The 21,024-nt window shown below is 48.9% G+C and overlaps 1 protein-coding gene across 2 annotated transcripts in view; it reads left to right on the forward strand.

Moving 5' to 3' along the window:
- Positions 1-21,024, forward strand: part of mdc1 (mediator of DNA damage checkpoint 1) — a 32,091-nt gene that overhangs the window by 2,832 nt on the left and 8,235 nt on the right. The window contains exons 3-13 of one of the 2 annotated variants that reach the window (XM_067973918.1): positions 1,027-1,105; positions 2,929-3,566; positions 4,700-4,801; positions 6,830-6,919; positions 7,727-7,816; positions 9,278-9,367; positions 10,504-10,593; positions 14,055-14,105; positions 14,933-16,005; positions 18,113-18,301; positions 19,931-20,113. In XM_067973918.1, the coding sequence (XP_067830019.1) occupies positions 1,027-1,105; positions 2,929-3,566; positions 4,700-4,801; positions 6,830-6,919; positions 7,727-7,816; positions 9,278-9,367; positions 10,504-10,593; positions 14,055-14,105; positions 14,933-16,005; positions 18,113-18,301; positions 19,931-20,113 (2,675 nt within the window). The remainder of the gene's footprint in view (positions 1-1,026; positions 1,106-2,928; positions 3,567-4,699; positions 4,802-6,829; positions 6,920-7,726; positions 7,817-9,277; positions 9,368-10,503; positions 10,594-14,054; positions 14,106-14,932; positions 16,006-18,112; positions 18,302-19,930; positions 20,114-21,024) is intronic. The other variant, XM_067973919.1, reaches the window with a different exon arrangement.

Here is a 21,024-nt window from a genome sequence, read left to right on the forward strand (position 1 = left end):
ATTATTGTTTTTTTTATTTACACTTTTTGGGTCCCCTTGCACTTTTGCTTTTCGTTTTATTTGATGTCACCTCCATTTTTTTCCCCCCTGAAGACATTGAGGCCACATTTCTTTGGTCTTTCTGGCATTAAAGAAAGAAAAAACTTGCATTTATATAGTGTCTTTCACGACCTCCAGATGTAGGAAATGTGGCAGCCAATTTGCGCACAGCAAGGTCCCACAAACAGCAATGAGATAAATGACCAGATAATCTGCTTTTTGGTGATGTTGGATGAGGGATGAATATTGGTCAGGACACCGGGGGGATCTCCCCTGCTCTTCTTTGAAATAGTGCCACGTTACTAGCTTTTGGGAGTTTACAGATGATATATCTCTGGATACCCCAGATCACTGTATCCTGCCAAGTGTCAGGCATGGCTCAATGGTATCACTCTCGCCTCTGAGACAGAAGGTCACGGGTTCAAGTCCCACTCCAGAGACTTGAGCACAAAATTCAGGCTGACAGTCCCAGTGCAGTACTGAGGAAGTGCTGCACTGTTGGAGGTGTCGTCTTTCAGATAAGATGTTAAACGGGGGCCCGTCTACCCTCTCAGGTGGATGTAAAACGTTCCATGGCAATATTTTTTTGAAGAAGAGCAAGGGAGTTCTCCCCAGTGCCCTGGCCAATATTTATACCTCAACCAACACCAAAAAACACGATCGCTGTTTTTGAGACCTTGCTGTGTGCAAATTGGCTGCAGCGTTTCCTACGTTCCAACAGTGACTACACTTTTCTTTTGTTTTTTTTCCCTTCCTTTCTGCCTTCCAGCCTTCCTTCCTTCCTTTCCCTTCCAGCCTTCCTTCATTCCTTCCTTCCTTCCTCCCTGCCTTCCTTCCTCCCTGCCTGAACCATAAAAGCAAATGTAAAGAGCTCCTGTACAACTCTGTTACAAATACTGAGTGGAGTAAACCTTCAACCCATGAATATTTGTGATGAGACTACTGAAACATGGTAATGAGAAGTTGCCTTCCATTTTGTATTCCCAGCCTCTTTCACTTCCCGAGATGGTCAAGAACCAAACGCTTCAATACGCCAAACTCCCTCTGCTAATGTTGTCCCTGAAAGGTATGATTCCAGGATGGGATATAATATTCTGTGGTTGTTCCATGTGGGAATGGGGTGGGGATTGGAAAGAGCATTCACTGGATAAGGACATGAGGGAGAAAGGAATAGAGGGATATGTCGATAGGGTGAGATGAAGTAAATAGAGTGGGAGGAAGCCCCTGTGGAGCATAAAAGCTGGCACTGACCTGTCGGGCCAAATGGCCTGTTTCTGTGCTGTTAATTCTATGTTGATTGTTTCTGCAACTCAGTTCAAGCAGAACAACCTTGGGCTGAAGTGTGTTACAAGGGACTTGTAGTCCCATGGTTATGGGACTAGGCACTACATGTTTCCTGAATGATGTCTTAACCAATGGTTTTGTATTGTTTGGATTGAGAGTGCTATTTTTAAATAATCTCACATTCATTGGATTAATTTTGTCCTGTAAATGGTCGTGGTGCCATTAAAGTCACAGAAATGAAGCCATATGTCTGGCAAGAATGGTTATAACAGAATATATTGTGTGATGGGTATGATGCAGTACTGGGATACCACACAACCATTGTGTAAGTTCTGCTGAAATGTATACATTATTCAGGGACAGTATTGGTTAACCAGTGCATTATGTTGTGTGGATAAAACAGCGTAGATGTTGCTCATGGGATTTCTTTGGGCCAGTGAGAGCACTCATTGTACATCAGAGTTCATAAGTACATGAAAAGCCTGAAAGAGGAAATTCAAATATTGAAGGCACAAAATTGGTGCATTTCTAAGATATGCTGCATTCTGGTTAATTGTAAACATGTTTATACTTTGCAACTGGTGGATTTTTAATCTTAAAGGAAAGAAAAACTATGCCACATTCGGATTTTTCGACAGACTGTCTGGACCGTCGCCTCCCACCCTAGAGCACAACTTCCAGTTTCTCTCATGCTCCCTCCTCAAATACTGCCCCCTACTACTTCCTCCCCTTCGCTCTTCTCAAAGCCACTGCCGCTGCTACGTGAAGTGATTGTGGCTCTGCGTACGGTGGGCGAGAATTCCTGCTCTCCGAATATTCCCACCCGCAGTGTGCAGAAACCGGGAACACTTCCGTTAGCAGCAGGAGGCGGGTTGGGGTGGCATTGAGGGGGAATCGGGGCTTACTCCACACAAACTTTTATCCATGACTTGGTCCCCAAAATGGGGACAGTGGATGTGTGAACTTGCTACACCATCGGTTACACTAAATCTTTATAAACCACTGGTTGGGCCTCAGCTGGAGTATTGTGTCTAATTCTGGGCACCACACTTAAGGAAGGATGTCAAGGCCTTAGTGAGGGTGTAGAGGAGATTTACTAGAATGGTTCCAGGGATGAGGGATTTCAGTTATATGGAGAGATTGGAAAAGCTGGGATTGTTCTCCTTAGAGCAGAGAAGGTTAAGGGAAGATTTAATAGAGGTGCTCAAAATCATGAGGGTTTGATGGAGTAGATAGAGAGAAAACTGTTTCCACTGGCAGGAGGGTCGGTAACCAGAGCGCACAGATTTAAGGTAATTGGTAAAAGAACCAGAGGAGAATTTTTTTTACGCAGCGAGTTGTTATGATCTGTAATGCGCGGCCTGGAAGGGCGGTGGAAGCAGATTCAATAGTAAATTTCAAAAGGGAATTGGATAAATACTTGAAGGTGAAAAATTTGCAGGGCTGTGGGGAAAGAGTGGGGGGGTGGGGGAGGGGGACTAATGGTTAGCTCTTTCAAAGAGCCGGCACAGGCACAATGGGCCAAATGGCCTCCTTCTGCTGTGTGATTCTACGATCTAGGGAGGTTGAGTATGTTTTCTAATAACGCGTTGCTCTTTCTTCCAGTGATGATGAAGGGGGAGACTCATCTCATCCCAACATTCCATCAGTGCAGTTGCATTATGACAGTGATACCGACTTGGAAGAAGATCAGCATCCCAGTGAAAAACGGACAGAACCCAGCAATGGGCAGCCAGTCCACGGCAACAACGTAAGTTGCAAAACTGGGGGCATAGAGGAGCAGGAAACCGATAAGACACCGCCAGCGACCGGTGGTTCCGCGATCAGTCATTTAAATGTCGCCGAAGAAGTGGCCAACGACCACTCGGGCGACGCACTTGACCACGACGAGGGAAGGGTCACCTCACGGGAGCCTGATATCCCGCCGACAGCTGGGATCCTGCCTCATTTCAGTAGGGACAGCGACAGTGATGTGGAGGAGGAACAGAACTCGGCAACAAGCAGCAGTGGCCCCACCGCGCGCACCAAAATGGGTTCCAGTCTCGTTGATGGTGCTGATGCTGACGTCCAAGGGGCCGACGCCGCCGCGACCAGCGGCGGGAGCTTGATCACTCCAGGCGAGGAGGGAGGAAGCAGTAAAGTTGATCACTATGCAGACACGGAGGGAGAAACCAAAGAGACACCTGACAGCGTGGATAAGAGGGAGTTTTTGGACGTAAACAGCGATACAGATATCGACGAAGGTAAGTTTATGTTGGGTAGGTTTTAAAAATGTTTGTCCAACGGTTCATTGGATATGTGCTCCGTTGGATGTGATACAGAGGTTCCCGGTTCGGTCCTTTGTGCTGAGTTTGTTGGTCTTGCCTGGATTGGCAGCAGGACCTCTCAAGTTAGAGAAAGGAAGTGCCAGCCAGGATTCCTGCTCCTGATTGCTGTCTAGTAAACCCTGCGTGCAAAATTGAGGGTCACTCGAGGATAGGATTGAGGATTCTTGGACCTATACAAGGAGCAGATAATCTAAACTCAGAACCTCCCCTGCCCCCACTAATACTGATCAGTGGGAGCACTGCTCGCTAAATTGGCACTGCCTGTTTTTTTTTCTGCCTTGTTCCTGCATTAGCTGCAGGGCAGAAAGGTGCACTCAACACTGAAAATGGGAGCAAGGCAGGAACTAAAATAATCACAGCAGCCTGTGTTCCACACCCACAGGAGGGAAGAAGAGAGGGAGAGGAGGTTCATTGGCTAACTTGAACCATGGTTCACACGCACACAGAAAGAGCAACCTGCTTCTAAATCTCCCAAGTGCTGCTCTGTAACTGGTTCCTAGGAGGTGCGATATCGAAGCACTCCGTTCTCTTTCCCTCCGCCCTCACCTCGAACGGGTAACACCATCCCAACAGAGATTCAGAACTAGCTCTTTCGGAAATTTCAAACATGGGCCAGAGTCTATACAGCCTATACAGCACTATAGTACATCAGTGAATTATACCCAAGCCATTTTAGTCTGTTGTGTGAATTTTAAACAAGATACTAGATGTGGAGAACATGTTTCAGCTTAGATGTAGAGATGATGTTTCCGCTTGTCAGGGAGTCCAAAACGATGTGGCTGTAAATATAAGATGGTCTCTAATAAATCAAGTAAGAAATTCAGGAGAAACTTCGTTACTCAGAGAGTGATAGAAGGTTATGTCGATAGGGTGAGATGAAGTAAGGTGGGAGGAGGTTCGTGTTGAGCATAAACACCGGCATGGCCCTCTTGGGCTGAATGGTTTCTGTGCTGTAAATTCTGTGTAAGCAGTGTAGATAATAGTACGTCTGTCGATAGTAGATTTTAGTGATTGATTTAATAAGAGTGATGCTTTATATCTGAATGCAGATATTAGTGAGTCATACGCTCTGCAGCCAACTCAGTGCTTCACGCTGACAGTTTCAAGCACCCAGGAGGAGGCAACGGGGGAAGGTGATTACACACCAGACGGTCAGTGCATTCCCAGATTTTCCTTTCCAGTTAATGTGTATTTATTAATCCTTGGAGCTGACACTCCCAGTGCAGTACTGAGGGAATGCTGCACTGTTGGATGATACATTAAACCGAGGCCCCGTTTGATCTCTCCGATGGACGTAAAAGATGCAATGGCATTATTTCAAAGAAGAGCAGGGGAGTTCTCCTTGGTGTCTTGGCCAATATTTATCCCTCAACCAACATCACTAAAACAGATTATCTGGTCATTATTTCATTGCTGTTTGTGGGACCCTGCTGTGTGCAAATTGGCTGCCACGTTTCCTACATTACAGCAGCGACAACACTTCAAAAGTACTCCATTGGCTGTAAAGCGCATTGGGACATCCTGAGGTCGTGAAAGGTGCTGTATGGAGTGTCAGCCTAGATTATGTGTTCATAATGTAGTCTCTGAAGTGGGGCTTGAATGCACAACCTTGTGACTCAGAGGCGAGAGTGCTACCGCTGAGCCACGGCTGACACCTAGTATCGTTATCAAGATTGTGTCCCTTGCTATCATTGCCGCTGCAAAAGTTGATGCAAAAATTCCAACCGGTTGATTTGAAATGAAAAGCCAAAGGGCTTTTGGGAGGGAGCAGAGAACTTTGCATACCACTTGATCAACCCTGTAAGATGAGGAGTTTGGCTGAATTGCACGTGCATTGTTCCTGCAGCTTGTAGTGTTTAGTCAAAACTAAAGTGTGCTGCATTAAGCTAAAATGGGCATTTGGGAGTATAGGGAAAAGGGAAGGAACTTGCATTTATAGAGCATCTCATCACTTCCTCAGGACGTCCCGAAATCTTTTACAGCCAACGACGTACTTTTGAAGTGTAGTCACTGTTGCTTTGTAGGAAACGCGGCAGCCAATTTGCACACAGTATAAGTCTCACAAACACCGAACAGTTCACTTGTTCTTTGTTGCTGTTGGTTGTTGGCCAGAACACTGGCAGAGCTCGAATACCGGCATGAGACCTTTTAGTGTCAATGTAGGAAACCAGTCGGGTTTTCTGTTGGCAGCTCTCCTAGGTTTCTAACTGTTGGAACCCTGAGAGCTCTTGAGCGTGTTCTTAGCTGTTGTGATTTGCTCCTGGTCTTGGTGACCTGTTCTCTACTTCCTGACTATGTTAGATGGAGAAGTCCTGGTGTTTGTATACCGTGAAGGCAAAATTAAATAGGGATGTATGAAATCAACAGAAATGTAGCTTTGTGCTTATTTCCCCTCCCTCCTCCAATGGTACAATTGGTAAACATGCTGCCCCGTGTGTGACTGATCCATTAAACCATTAAGGTCTCAGATTCAGTTCCTGATCTGTGCCAAATTAACTGATCTCAGTTGGGCGGTGTTAGGGGTGCCAACATTGGCCTTGATATCCGGAGGGTAGATGGGGCTGGAGATCGATCGGCAAGGCTGCTGCTCCTGATTTATTGTCTCGACTGCAGTGCATCTTGTGGTAGAATATCCTGCTGACGTGCCCTGTCGGGATCACTTGGGTGTGGAAGTGGAGGGTGGCAAATTCGTGTGCATCCTTAACCACAGCCCCGAGTCAGCACCTTCGGGAGAGGAAATAATATTTAAAACAAAAATCAACAGAATGCCCTAATCAGAATCTAACACAGCTTCCTAGAAATCGGTCAGAATTTCCTCTCCTGATCCTAATCTTGTGACGCTCTACTGGAACGTGCAAATGATTCGATGTCAGGTGTGCTCGGCCATGATGCCTTCCCCACACGGTTGAATAGCCCGCTAACATTCACTGTCGAGGCTCATGTATGAAGAATCTCCAGTTGAGCGAGTTATTGGATGGCTGTTAGTCCTCATGGAAATGTATCCCAACAGAAAAAGTGGGAAGAAACTGAGCAGGAAAAGCTGGTTTATTTCCACATGCGCAGTTTAGGTTTTGGTATTTTCCTGGTTAAAATACGAAGACTCGTTGATCTTGGAAATTCCTCCTTGTGTCAGCTGCAGTTGCTCCACAGATCACTCACTCGCTCTCTCTCCTCCACAGCTGGTGTTGCAGCAGGTGCTGCCTCTGAGGAGGAATCCACGCAGCTGTTCGCCTGTCACTCTCCCACCTTCAACAAAGAGCCTTTCAAGGGTAAGTCAAGCATTTACACTGTTCAGCGGTTGCACAGACTTTCAGCAACTTGCATCAGAAAAATGTGTCTTAGCTGCATTTGTGTTGTTCTATCACTTAAGATAATGGTTTCAGAGAGAAATACCAACTACTTAAGAGTCCAAGAGACAGAGGAGCTCAGTTCAAAGTGTTCTGTAAATCAAGAGAAAGAAAGACTTGCATTTCTATAGCGACCTCAACACATCCCAAAGCACTTTACAGCCAATGAAGTACTTTTGAAGCATGGTAACTGTTGTAATGTAGGAAACATGGCAGCCAATTTACACACACGATCCCACAAACAGCAATGAGATAAATGACCAGATAATCTGTTTTAATGATGTTGGTTGAGGGATAAATATTGGCTAGAAGAACTCCCTTGCTCTTTTTCAAAATAGTGCCATGTGTTTCTTTACATCCACCTGAGAGGGCAGAAAGGGCCTTGGTTTAACATCTCATCCAAAGGACCGCACCTCCAACAGTGCAGCACTCCCTCAGTGCTAGATGTTGTGCTCAAGCCTCTGGAGTGGGACTTGAACCCACAACTTTCAGACTCAGAGGCGAGAGGGCTACCCACTGAACCACGGCTGACACCTGTAAGTACCTTGTAGGACACGTCAATCAACTCGGTTTAGAGTGGGCATGGAATCTGATTGCATCGGAACAGTTGCACTCTTGTCTTTATCAACTGAGCTGTAAGTGAGCCCTGAAAAATGTAGGCCTTTTTAGAAGGAACTGATTTGCCCCGTGGATTGAGTCCGATTGCGCACCTGCTCTGTTCTTCCACAGGTGGCGCTGCGGCAGCGAACAGTACAGAGGAAGAGGCCACACAGCTATTCAACTTTCAGTCTCCAACCTTTGGCAAAGACCCTTTCAAAGGTAAGATTCAACAACTATACCCATAGCAGAGTTTGTAACTTTGAGCTAAGAGATGCTTTCAGTGTCAGACCTGGGCCCAGACACAAGCCTCTCGTATTCCTCATGGAGAGACCATTGGATGTTTCTGTAGGGGTCTGACGGATGCAGGGATGGGCTGAAATGATTATGGGGAATTCTAGTTTTCCATTGGGTACAGCCTTCACAGTGTAGGTTCTGTAATTCAACACCAAATTAGAGACCGGATAGATGACTGCAGCGTAAATGGAAATAACCCTGCAGTACTACAGGCATTCAGGGATATAACATCTTGTTGGGTTTTTGTTGGGGTGTTTCAAAATCCTATTGTCCTTCGCAAACTCCTCCAGGGTCTCTCCCTGCCCTACTTCTTTAGTCTTTTCCCAGCCACACTCTTTGGTTCCCCAGTTCTGGTCTCCTCTCTCTCCCGCCTGCTCTATTCTCCACCATTGGTGGCAGAGCCTTCAGCTATCTGGGCTCTGCCCTTTGGAACTTTCATCCATAACCTCTGTGTCTTGCTGCCTTTAAAATCCTCCTCAAAACTTCTCACTTTTGACCATGCCTTCAGCACTGTTCTACTGTGGTCAGTCTGTTTCTCCTCTGTGAAGTGCTGTCGAATGTTTTCTGTGTTAAAGCTGCTATACAATTGCATGTTGTTGAAGGTGTGATCTCCAGTCGGGTTCCATGACTGCTGGTCTGCCCACGTTACTCAACCAAACTCCTGTTCTTCATGTGTGAGACTAAATGTTGAGTGTTGGTAGGCTTTTGGGTCATGGAGCTAAATTGTAGAAAAAAAAAGAACTTGCATTTATATAGCGCCTTTCACGACCTCAGGACGTCCCAAAACGCTTTACAGACACTTTAAGTGCTTGTGAAGTGTAGTCACTCTTGTAATATAGGAAACGCGGCAGCCAATTTACATACAGCAAGGTCCCACAAACAGCAATGTGAGATGATGACCAGATAATCTGTTTTAGTGATGTTGGTTGAGGTGTAATTATTGGCCAGGACACTGGGGGAGAACTTCCCTGCTCTTGTTCGAAATAGTGGTGTGGGATCTTTTAAGCCCACCTGAGAGGGTACGTGGGGCCTCGGTTTAACATCTCATCTGCAAACGGTACCTCCCTCAGTACTGCACTGGGAGTGTCAGCCTAGACTTTGTGCTCAAGTCTCTGGGGTGGGATTTGAACCCACGCCCTTCGGACTCAGAGGTGAGAGGGCTACCCACTGAGCCTCGGCTGGCACCTGTAGGTAACTTGTAGGGCACGTCAATCAACTCGGTATGGTGTGGGCATGGAACCTGTAACCTGTTTGCATCGGAACAGTTGCAATCTTGTCTTTAGCAACCAAGCTGCAAGTGAGCCCCGAAAAATGTGTCCCTTTTAGAAGGCTCCGATTTGCCCCGTGGATCGAGTCTGATCACGCGCCTGCTCTGTTCTTCCACAGGTGGTGCAGCGGCAACGAACAGTACAGAGGAAGAGGCCACACAGTTGTTCAACTTTCAGTCTCCAACCTTTGGCAAAGACTCTATCAAAAGTAAGATTCGGACTAAAGTACCCACAACAGAGTTTGAAACTTTGAGCCAAGAGATGCTTTCAGTGCCAGATCTGGGCCCAGATACAAGAGAGAGACGGTTGGATGTTTCAGTGGGATCCAACGCATGCAGGGATGGGATGAAATGGTTATGGGTAATCTAGTTTCACACTGGGTACAACCTTTATAGGGTAAGTTCTGTAATTCAACACCAAATTGGCGGTCTGAGAGAAGAGATAGACGAGTGCAGCGTAAATGGAAATAACCCTGCAGTACTACACGCATTCAGTGTTATAGCATCTTGTTGGGTATTTGTCGGGGAGTTTTACGCAGCCTCTAGCCCATAATGTACGCAGCCTTCATCAGTTGTGTCAAAGTTTTGTGTCCTGTTCAGACTCGACAGCCTATCCATCACCGCAATCCCTTCTACCTGCACAGTGTTGTCCACCTCTGCCGCTACCTCAGCTCCATGGCAGAAGAAAGAATTTGCGTTTATACAGCGCCTTTCACAACCTCAGGACATTCCAAAGCGCTTTACAGCCAATTAAGTACTTTTGAAGCGCGGTAACTGTTGTAATGTGGGAAACGCAGCAGTCAATTTACGCACAGAAAGATCCCACAAACACCAGTGTGATAAATGACCAGATAATCTGTTTTAACGATGTTGGTTGAGGGATAATTATCGGCCAGGGGAGAGCTCCCCTGCTCTTCTTCGAAATAGTGGCGTGGGATCTTTTACATCCATTTGAGAGGGCAGACGGGGGTCTTGGTTTAACACCTCATTTGAAAGACGGCACCTCTGACCGTGCAGCACTCCCGTGTTACTGCACTGGGAGTGTCAGCCTAGATGTTGTGCTTAAGTCTCTGGAGTGGGATTGGAACCCACAACCTTCGGACTCAGAGGCGGGAGAGCTACCCACTGAACCACGGCTGACACCTGTAAGTATCTTGTAGGGCACGTCAATCAACTCGGTTTAGAGTGGACATGGAACCTGTAACCTGATTGCATCGGAACAGTTGCACTTTTGTGTTTAGCAACCGAGCTGTAAGAGAGCCCTGAAAAATGTGGGCCTTTTAAGAATGAACTGATTTGCCCCGTGGATTGAGTCCGATCACGCACCTGCTCTGTTCTTCCACAGGTGGCGCTGCGGCAGCGAACAGTACAGAGGAAGAGGCCACACAGCTATTCACCTTTCAGCCTCCAACCTTTGGCAAAGACCCTTTCAAAGGTAAGATTCGGACAACTATACCCATAGCAGAGTTTGTAACTTTGAGCTAAAAGACGCTTTCAGTGTCTGACCTGGGTCCGGACACAAGCCTCTCGCATTGGATGTTTCTGTAAGGGTCCTATTTCTTATGTTCTTATCGGGCAATCTAATTTCCCTCTGGGTACAACTTTCACAGTGTAAGTTCTGTAATTCAACACCAAATTGGACACAAGATAGTTGAGTGCAGCGTTAATGGAAATAACGTGTAGTAGTACAGGCGTTCAGTGTTGTAGCATCTCATTGGGTATTTGTCGTGGAGTCTTGCCCTGCATCTGACCCAGAGTGTACACAGCCTTCATGTCACTAGTGCAAGAACTGGAAAAAAAAATGTCCTCTCGATAACCCAGTTTTGATGTCCCTCATTTTCCACTCAAAAATTCACCCTCTCCAAAAAGGAAAAAGTAACTTCATACTACACATTACCTGTGTGATAATTATCATCTTTTCTTAATAATTATAAATTTTGTTTGTTTTTTTTATTTTGGTTGATTTTTCTCTCCACCTTTTTTTTCTCCAGAACTGAGTTCTTCTCCCACTGGGGTACTTAGAAGCGACCATTTCTCATGTATAAGCCCAAGACAGTGTGTGTAGCCCGGCAGTTTGGCCATGGGGTGCATCGCAGTCTAATCAGATGCTGACCTCCCCATGTGCTGTTTCCAGCAGGGGTCGCTGGTTAGCAATCAGGAGTCGGAATCCTTGTTGATCTTCCCCCTTCCTTCCCCCCCCCCCCCAAACCCAGGTGCGCTAAGGCCAATTTTAGTGCCCCTGCTACCACCCTGGCTGAGATCAGCTAATTCAGCACAGAGCAGGGATTAAACCTGGCACCTCCTGGTCTCTGCCGCAATCTGCTTTTACCAACTGAGCCATCGGGATGTCTCCAATTTTTTTTTATATATGTATATAGTTTGTGTGTTTTTTTTAACTTGAGCGGCCATCTACCAATGCTGCTTTATAGATTGCAGGAGCTGTGACTGGAGGTCGGATCCCTGTCCAAGTTTCTTTTCTTCCTGTTGCCTGGGCAGCTGGGCCCCACTCAGTGGCGCATCTGACAACACTGCCCAGATTGGCAGCTTGACGAATTATTGTAGCAACTTTTGCAATGAGAAAAAAACTTTTTTTAAAGGGGCAATTAACTGCAAATTTGTGGTGGGCAAATCGCTGGCAGAGCTGGTGCAAGAAGGAGCTTGAAAATATACTTTATAAAAATATATATCATATCTTCCGTGGTCATCTTATTCAGCATTGATTATTTGCAATCCCTTTTATTGTGCTACAATGAAATGGTCAGATTCAACATTTAAATGATTTGAGGATCTTGCGTATACTGTCTGCTTGGTCTCGAGGTCTTTTTTGTTTTTTAACGAAACAAAATCGCGATTTCTTCAACCGCAAATGGCCGGTATCGTCGTTTTTAATGTTGATGGATATTATCATAAAGCTTGCAGGGACTTCTTACTCGACCGTGCCAGCAGAAGGCAGATAGAGGAGCTGGTTTGTTAAGTTCGTATTAATTTGGAGAGAATAAAAGCAAGAGACGCTGATTTCTCAAGTGTGTTTATCTGGTGACATTTTCAATCCCTGGTCTGTGCTGAGACAGCTGGCCTCCACCTCTGGGGGGGCTCTGGGTTCGCTCTGAGTTATCCTCGGCCTGCCTGGGGTGGCCGAAAAGTTGGCCTGGGATCCTGCTTCTGATTGCTGTACAGTGACCACCCCACCCCGGTGCCGGAAAGTGCGCATGTGCCAGATGAGGAATGCCTTCGGGCTGAGCTGTGATTGAACAACCTACTGACAATCAACGTGAAGACTCGTGCTTGAATAATAAACCATTTGAGTGAAGTAGCAGAGGACGGCCAGTTCCCGTGGAACCGTAGCATAGGTAACAGTCAGAGTGGGGTCTTTAGGAGCGGAGAGGGGGTCTTGGGGATGGGGTGGGAGGGGAAACCCCTCCAGTTTCCCTGCCACATGTATCTCTCCAATGCCCTCGGCTCTTGATCACGACAAACCATGTCGACGGGAGTTGATGGGTTGAAGATGTGTTCCTGTATTTACTATTTATTTAAAATCGAATGCCGGTGAAGTAGAGTTAAAGGGAGGGGCAAGTGTAAAGTTTAATAGCTACATTTATTTTAAAAAGTGACGGGCTTCTCCTAATTAGTTTCACTGCGAAACTTGAGCCGTTCAGCTCCCAAGTTCGACGTCTATTGCTGTATCCAACGTCTGCTGGGGTGGCAGTCGGAGAGGGTTCCAATTTTCTGCTGCGTCCATGGACTAGGAAGGGGAAAGAAGAAAGAAAGAATTCGCATTTATACAGCGCCTTTCACGGCCTCAGGACGTCCCAAAGCTTTTTACAGCCAATGAAGTACTTTTGAAGTGTAGTCACTGTTGTAATGTAGGAAACATGGCAGCCAATTTGCACTCAGCAAGATCCCACACACAGCAATGAGATAATGATCTGATAATTTGTTTTTTAGTGATGTTGGTTGAGGGATAAATGTTGGCCAGGACACCAGGGGGAACAACCCTGTTGTTCTTTGAAATAGCGTGATGGGATCTTTTATTTCCACCTGAGAGGTTAGGCCTCAGTTTAATGTTGCACCCGAAAGAAGGCACCTCCAACAGTGCAGCGCTCCCTCAGGTACTGCACTGTAGTGTCAGCCTGGATTATATGCTCAAGTCTCTGGAGTGGGACCTGAACCCACAATCTTCTGACTCAGAGGCGAGAGCGCTACCGACTGAGCCAAGGCTGACACTAATCAGGCAGGGCTCCCGATCCCAAGCCAGTGACTCCTGCTTGAAAACAAGCATGTGGTGACATCGGGTGAGGGCAGATCAGACTCTAGTAATTCCTGCCACTGTCGAATAGCCAGGTCTAAGAATGCCCTCTTGGAATGAAGTACTGGAGGGTACCTGCACTGTGGAACGGTACCTCAGAAGAGGTGGTGAGGGTGGGTTGGGAGGGGTGCAGGAATAAAGTGCTTTTGTCTTTTGGGTGACACATTAGATCAAGGCCCGCCTGGCCTCTCAGGCATGGCACTGTTTAAAATGCCAACACCGCTAAAACACATTACATGGTTCATTATCTCCTTGCTGTGCACAAATTGGCCGTCGTGTTTCCCTTCATTACAACAGTGACTACACTTCAAAAATATTTCAGTGGCAGTGAAACACTTTGGGACGTCCTGAGGAAGAAGCTCGTTCATTTATTTCTTTACTTTGTTTTTAAGAGCTACATTTAAAAAAGGTGACCATTAATGGACGCTGGAATGTAAAATGCCGACAGGATTTCTTTTCCCTTTTATTGATACGTGCATGTAAAATCAATAAACTCTGTTGGGGGATAACTACACGAACTGAGTGGTTGAGCCTGTTCTGCACTATTTTCAATGTCTTACGTACAGCTTTATTTTTTTTTTCCTTTCCAGAGCCGTTTACGTCCGGTTTTGATAGAAGCAGTCAACTTGGAAATGCTAAAGGTAAGGAAGAAAATCAGAGCAGCCTTCGAACCAGTGTTGAACGGTAACATAGATGGGGCAGTGCAGCGTGTTGGGGCTATGTCACTGAGTGAGTTCAAGCCTGCGTTTCTCATGCAGTGAGATAATCACATAGCGGTTATAAACGGGACAGCGGGCTCATCGCAATGCCTGCGCAGTTCTGTCCCGGAGGTTTGAGAGGACCATGTCCTGATGCTGGAGGAGAGGGATGGGGTTTCAGTGTAGACCGGGGGGGGGTCTTTCCTGTGAGGTATTGATCCTGGGTGCTTTCATACAGCTTCGATCCGGCAGCTTATAGATCAGTGAATTGTACTTTCCCCAGGAAAGAAGGAACTTGCATTTATACAGTGCCTTTATCGACCTCGGGACGTCCCAAAGCGCTTCACAGACAATGCAGTACTTCTGAAGTGTAGTCACTGTTGTAATGTAGGAAACGCGGCAGCCAATTTGCGCACAGCGAGATCCCACAAACAGCAATGAGATAATGACCAGATAACCTGTTTCTTGTGATGTTGGTTGAGGGATAAATATTGGACCAGGACACCGGGGAGAACTCCCCCGCTCTTCTTCGGAATAGTGGCCATGGGATCTACTCCATCCGCCTGAGAGGGCAGACGGGGCCTCGGTTTAACGTCTCATCCGAAGGACGGCACCTCCGGCAGTGCAGCTCCCCCTCAGTACTGCAGTGGTAGTGTCGGCCTGGATTTTGTGCTCAATTCTCTGGAGCGGGACTTGAACCCACGATCTTCCGAGTCCGAGGCGAGAATGTTGCCCACTGAGCCATGGCTGACACTGTTATCCTGTTGCAGCTGCACCTCAACATCAGGACCCTTCGGAGACCGGTGAGGAAGAGGCTGCAGAATCTAATCGTGAAGACCAGTGGGCTGTCGAAGATACCCAGCCCTTCTGTTTACAGAACGAGGCCTCTGAGGTGGAGCAGTCGGTGAAACCCGAAGAAGTCACGCAAGCCTTTATCGCTCAAGGGATGATCCCCGCCTCGTGCGCTGAGGATTGCCCAGCTCCCACGTCAGAAGACCAGCCTGACACCCCAGCAAAGACCAGGAGAAGGAGCGTGACTGAAGATGCTTCCGAAGTAGAGAGCAAAACGATTCCCCCGGCACCGACAGACCAGCCGGTGGCTTCTAAAGGCAGAGAGAGAGACAGTAGTCAGCAAGCGAACAAAGAAATGAACTCTCGGGCACCAGAAGAACAGCACACAACTGAGGCCAGTAAGCGCGCGAATAGAGTACATTCAGGAGACGCAACTGTCGCATCGGCAGTGCAAATGGCTGAGGCTGCACCGTCGAACAGCGGAGGGGAAACCGCCGACCCTCCTGTGGAGGAACGCAGCAGCGAAACCCCGGCCCCAAAGCGACCTCCGATTCGAAGGAGCGGCAGGCGGACCAGAAGGAGGCCAACCGTCGGCCCAGCGCCGGAGGCAGAGACGAACACCGGCCAGGAGGATCCGTCCGTCCCCGGCGACCAGAGCCAGAGGCGGGACTCCGGGTCCGAGCCAGGGGCCGGGGACGGGCGGAAGACCCGGGGGCAGCGGCGGAAGGCACTGGCGTTGGGCACCGAGGCAGCGGGCGAAGATACCGGCACGCCGGTGGACCGGACGGAGGCCAGGCCGAAGAGAGGCAGGGGGAGGAAGCCTAAGACGGTCTCCGTATCCACCACAGACGAGGACCGCGGTCCCCTCCCGGAGGAGGAACACGGCCCCCCCCCGGAGGAGGAACGCCCCGAGGTTCCCACCATTAGAGGGCGGAGCGCCAAGCGGAGGTCCGTGGCAGCGCCACAAAGTCAGGACGGAAATGTTGAGATCACTCCCCCAACGGATAGCTTGGCGCAAAAACGGCCGGCGGGCAGAGGCAGGAGGAAGCAGGTCAGTGTTCCCTACATAGAATGTTACAGCACAGAAACAGGCCATTCGGCCCAACTGGTCTAGTCCAATGTTTGTGCTCCACCCCTCTTCATCTCACCCTCTCAGCATATCTTTGTTTGTTTCTCCCTCCTGTACTTATCAAGCTTCTCCTTAAATGCACCTATGTTATTTGCCTCAACTACTCCTTGTGGTAGCAAGTTCCACACACTAACCACTCTCTGGGTAAATAAATTTCTCCTAATTTCCTTATTGGATTTATTAATGACTACCTTATATTTTTGGCCCCTTGTTCTGGTCTCTTCCCCCCTTCAGTGGAAACATCTTCTCTACGTCTACCCTATCAAACTCCTTCGTAATTTTAAAAACCTCTATCAGTTCACCGTTTAGCCTTCTCTTTTCTAGAGAAAAGAGCGGCAGCCTGTTCAGTCTTTCCTGAAAGTTGTATCCTGTCGGTTCTGGTATCATCCTTGTCAATCTTTTTTGTACCTTCTCCAGTACTTCTATGTCCTTTTTGTAATATGGAGACCAGGACTGAACACCAAGTGTGGTCTAACCAAGGTTCGATACAAGTTTAACTTCTCTGACGGGCTCCTCTTTTACTTTGGCTCTGTGAGCAGCTCAGTTAGTGGATGCAATGCCCGGTGTGGCACATCAACGTACCAAGCGTAGGTTCAATCTCTGATCTGTGCTAAATTAGCTGGTGTCAACCAGGTTAGGGGTTCTATATTTCAACTAATGAGGTCAAGCTGGACCAGGTTTCTTGCTCCTGATTCCTTGAATTTATTTAATGCGTTTCATGTCCTCGGAGTGTCTCAACCTACAAATTATTTTTGAAGTGTGGTCACTGGATGTAAGTGAATGTGACAGCCAGTTCGCACACAGGAAGGTCTCACAAACAACAGTGAACTGAATAGCCAGGAAGCAGAGGGTTCCTCAGTTTAACATCTCACATGAAAGATGGCCCCTCCGACGGTGCAGCGCTCCCTCGGTGCCGCCCCTCCGACGGTGCAGCGCTCCCTCGGTGCCGCCCCTCCGACGGTGCAGCGCTCCCTCGGTGCCGCCCCTCCGACGGTGCAGCGCTCCCTCGGTGCCGCCCCTCCGACGGTGCAGCGCTCCCTCGGTGCCGCCCCTCCGACGGTGCAGCGCTCCCTCGGTGCCGCCCCTCCGACGGTGCAGCGCTCCCTCGGTGCCGCCCCTCCGACGGTGCAGCGCTCCCTCGGTGCCGCCCCTCCGACGGTGCAGCGCTCCCTCGGTGCCGCCCCTCCGACGGTGCAGCGCTCCCTCGGTGCCGCCCCTCCGACGGTGCAGCGCTCCCTCGGTGCCGCCCCTCCGACGGTGCAGCGCTCCCTCGGTGCCGCCCCTCCGACGGTGCAGCGCTCCCTCGGTGCCGCCCCTCCGACGGTGCAGCGCTCCCTCGGTGCCGCCCCTCCGACGGTGCAGCGCTCCCTCGGTGCCGCCCCTCCGACGGTGCAGCGCTCCCTCGGTGCCGCCCCTCCGACGGTGCAGCGCTCCCTCGGTGCCGCCCCTCCGACGGTGCAGCGCTCCCTCGGTGCCGCCCCTCCGACGGTGCAGCGCTCCCTCAGTACTACACTGAAATGTTGGCCTGGAGTGGGGCTTGAACCCACCATCCCCTGACTCGGAGTTGAGAGTGCAACCAACTGAGCCACAATGCTCCTCAACTGTCTAGCGATCCTGCTGGGAAGTTCATGTGATGGTGGATGTCGGGTGAGAATGGGATTCAGGCTCCACTCTGACACCAGGCCCACTGTTAAACTAACCTGCCGACATTGGCTAGGTTGGAATATGGGCACTCGAGTGATGTATCGGAAGCCTGTAGATCCTTGCGGATCTTTACCCTGGCAGTGCCTTCAGGAACGCCATTGAGAAAATCGACAAAAGCCCAAAAGAAAAGTAGTTAATTGTCTTGGAGTCTGTTTTAAGGGATGCCATCTCGCATGCCAAGTGCTGCGTGTAAACTCGAGCAAGGAGAAGGAGAAGGGGAAGAGATACCTTAAAGACAAGCTGTCATCCTTTTCTTTTAAAACAAAACCCCCACACCTCCCGAGCCTGCTAAAGCACTCACTTCCCTTCTTATCCCTGTTTTTAGGAATTTACACAACCCGCTTCACAAGAGACCGGATTGTCGTCGGGACGTAAACGGCGCACACGGGCAGCTAGTCCATCAGACGGTGAGAAGGAAACCAGCACGCCGCCGCAGGTTAAAACATGTCGCCGAGCATCCCGGCTCTCCTCTCCCTCCTTGGGCTCCCTCCCGGACAGTGTCGCTCCGCCTAAGGTGAGCAGCAGATTGTGAATGTTCAGAGTATTTCTGTTAACACACGTGTAATTTAGTTGGTCCAGGAGTATCTGATGCCAAGAATGCCTCCTGTCTCTTTACAAACTATAATATCAGCAGATATCCCATGGCATTTGCTCGTGCTGAGGCTGAGGATATGCAGAAGCGCCACGTTACAGAGAGTCAGCGTCACATGCAAGACTTTTAAAGTATTACTGATAAAGCGAAGCCTGTGAGGGTCCTGTGTGTGCTTGTGTGTAGAGTGTGAAGCCTGTGAGGGTCCTGTGTGTGCTTGTGTGTAGAGAGTGAAGCCTGTGAGGGTCCTGTGTGTGCTTGTGTGTAGAGTGAAGCCTGTGAGGGTCCTGTGTGTGCTTGTGTGTAGAGTGAAGCCTGTGAGGGTCCTGTGTGTGCTTGTGTGTAGAGAGTGAAGCCTGTGACGGTCCTGTGTGTGCTTGTGTGTAGAGAGTGAAGCCCGTGACGGTCCTGTGTGTGCTTGTGTGTAGAGTGTGAAGCCTGTGAGGGTCCTGTGTGTGCTTGTGTGTAGAGAGTGAAGCCTGTGAGGGTCCTGTGTGTGTTTGTGTGTAGAGTGAAGCCTGTGAGGGTCCTGTGTGTGTTTGTGTGTAGAGTGTGAAGCCTGTGAGGGTCCTGTGTGTGCTTGTGTGTAGAGTGTGAAGCCTGTGACGGTCCTGTGTGTGCTTGTGTGTAGAGAGTGAAGCCCGTGACGGTCCTGTGTGTGCTTGTGTGTAGAGTGTGAAGCCTGTGAGGGTCCTGTGTGTGTTTGTGTGTAGAGAGTGAAGCCTGTGAGGGTCCTGTGTGTGTTTGTGTGTAGAGAGTGAAGCCTGTGAGGGTCCTGTGTGTGCTTGTGTGTAGAGAGTGAAGCCTGTGAGGGTCCTGTGTGTGTTTGTGTGTAGAGAGTGAAGCCTGTGAGGGTCCTGTGTGTGCTTGTGTGTAGAGTGTGAAGCCTGTGAGGGTCCTGTGTGTGTTTGTGTGTAGAGAGTGAAGCCTGTGAGGGTCCTGTGTGTGTTTGTGTGTAGAGAGTGAAGCCCGTGACGGTCCTGTGTGTGCTTGTGTGTAGAGAGTGAAGCCCGTGACGGTCCTGTGTGTGTTTGTGTGTAGAGAGTGAAGCCTGTGAGGGTCCTGTGTGTGCTTGTGTGTAGAGAGTGAAGCCCGTGACGGTCCTGTGTGTGCTTGTGTGTAGAGAGTGAAGCCCGTGAGGGTCCTGTGTGTGTTTGTGTGTAGAGAGTGAAGCCCGTGAGGGTCCTGTGTGTGCTTGTGTGTAGAGAGTGAAGCCTGTGAGGGTCCTGTGTATCCTGTTAGTGTCTAGTTCAGCAGTGAAATATTCACGTATTTCATTAGCCACAAATATATCTCGGCTAAATTAATTTTGCACACAACATCCTTTGCTGCTTTTCACAGTTCGCAGCATGTTTATGACTATATCTTTGTTCCGACTGTAGTGACCCTGCCCAAGACCTTCCGTTCCCTTTTACGCAGCTTACGGTCTCCAAAAGCTTTCTTCCGGAGTTGAGCTGGTTTTTAAAGCTTTTGGCATCTCTCACTGACCCTTCTCACGGTATCTCTCCCGCTCCCCCCCACCCCCCCCCCAACTTCTCTCTACTCTACTCTCAGATCATGTTCACAGGACTCGTCGATGAGAACGGGGAGAAGGTGATTAAGCAGCTCGGTGGCGAGATGGTGGAATCGGTGCACGACAGCACTCACTTAGTCACAGACCGCATCCGGCGTACGGTCAAGTTCCTGTGTGCCGTTGCCAGGGGGATCCCCGTGGTAACCCCAGAGTGGCTGAAAAAGGTGAGCTGTTGTTTTGTTTCGCCTTGTATCTTCAGTGCAGTGACATCAAAGCTGAGCCTGACCCTGTCCTGTCTGATGTGGCGCATGGATTTCCGGGATAGGAAATGGATGTCTCCATCTCCCTAGTTCAGGAGCACTGAGACAAATGGTGACACCCCCCACAGCTGCCCAATCCAAGAGCGTTGGTTTATTCTATAAACTTCAATAACCTTGAGGTCTGTCTTAGACTCGCAAATTGCTCCAGTACCTCGGAAAACTCTTTGAACTCCCCTCGCACTCTTGGATAGAATGCAAAATGAAAATCTCCCCTTCTGAGTGACCCCTCTCCCTTATTTCTCGCATCTAAACCCACTCTTTCCATTGCAGCCTGGTCTGTCTGTTCTTTCGATGCAAATATGGATATTTCTGCTCTGAACTTTCCTCTCTCTATTACCCCCACTAAGATCCGTTACCGGAGCCAACACTGACTCTCTCATCCCCACTGTTTTGAAGTCAGGAGTAACCATACAGTCTCCAACTTGAATTCATTCCTTCCCAGGACCTCAAGAGATGTCACCTATGGCTCAGTGGGTAGCACTCTCGCCTCTGAGTCAGAAGGTTGTGGATTTAAGTCCCACTCCAGAGACCTGTGCACATAATCCAGGCTGACACTTCTAGTACTGAGGGAGTGCTGCACTGTCTGAGGTACCGCCTTTCGGACGAGATGCTAAACCGAGGCCCTGTCTGCCCTCTCGGGTGGACGTAAATGATCCCACAGCGCTATTTCGAAGAAAAACTGAGTTGTTGTTCCCGGTGTCCTGGTCAATACTTATCCCTCATCCAACATCGATGCAAAACAGATTATCTGGTCATTATCTCATTGCTGTTTGTGGGACCTTGCTGTGCGCAAATTGGCTGCTGCGTTTCCTGCA

The sequence above is a fragment of the Heptranchias perlo genome, chromosome 39 (genome assembly GCF_035084215.1).
Source record: "Heptranchias perlo isolate sHepPer1 chromosome 39, sHepPer1.hap1, whole genome shotgun sequence".
In the NCBI taxonomy this organism is placed as follows: domain Eukaryota; kingdom Metazoa; phylum Chordata; class Chondrichthyes; order Hexanchiformes; family Hexanchidae; genus Heptranchias; species Heptranchias perlo.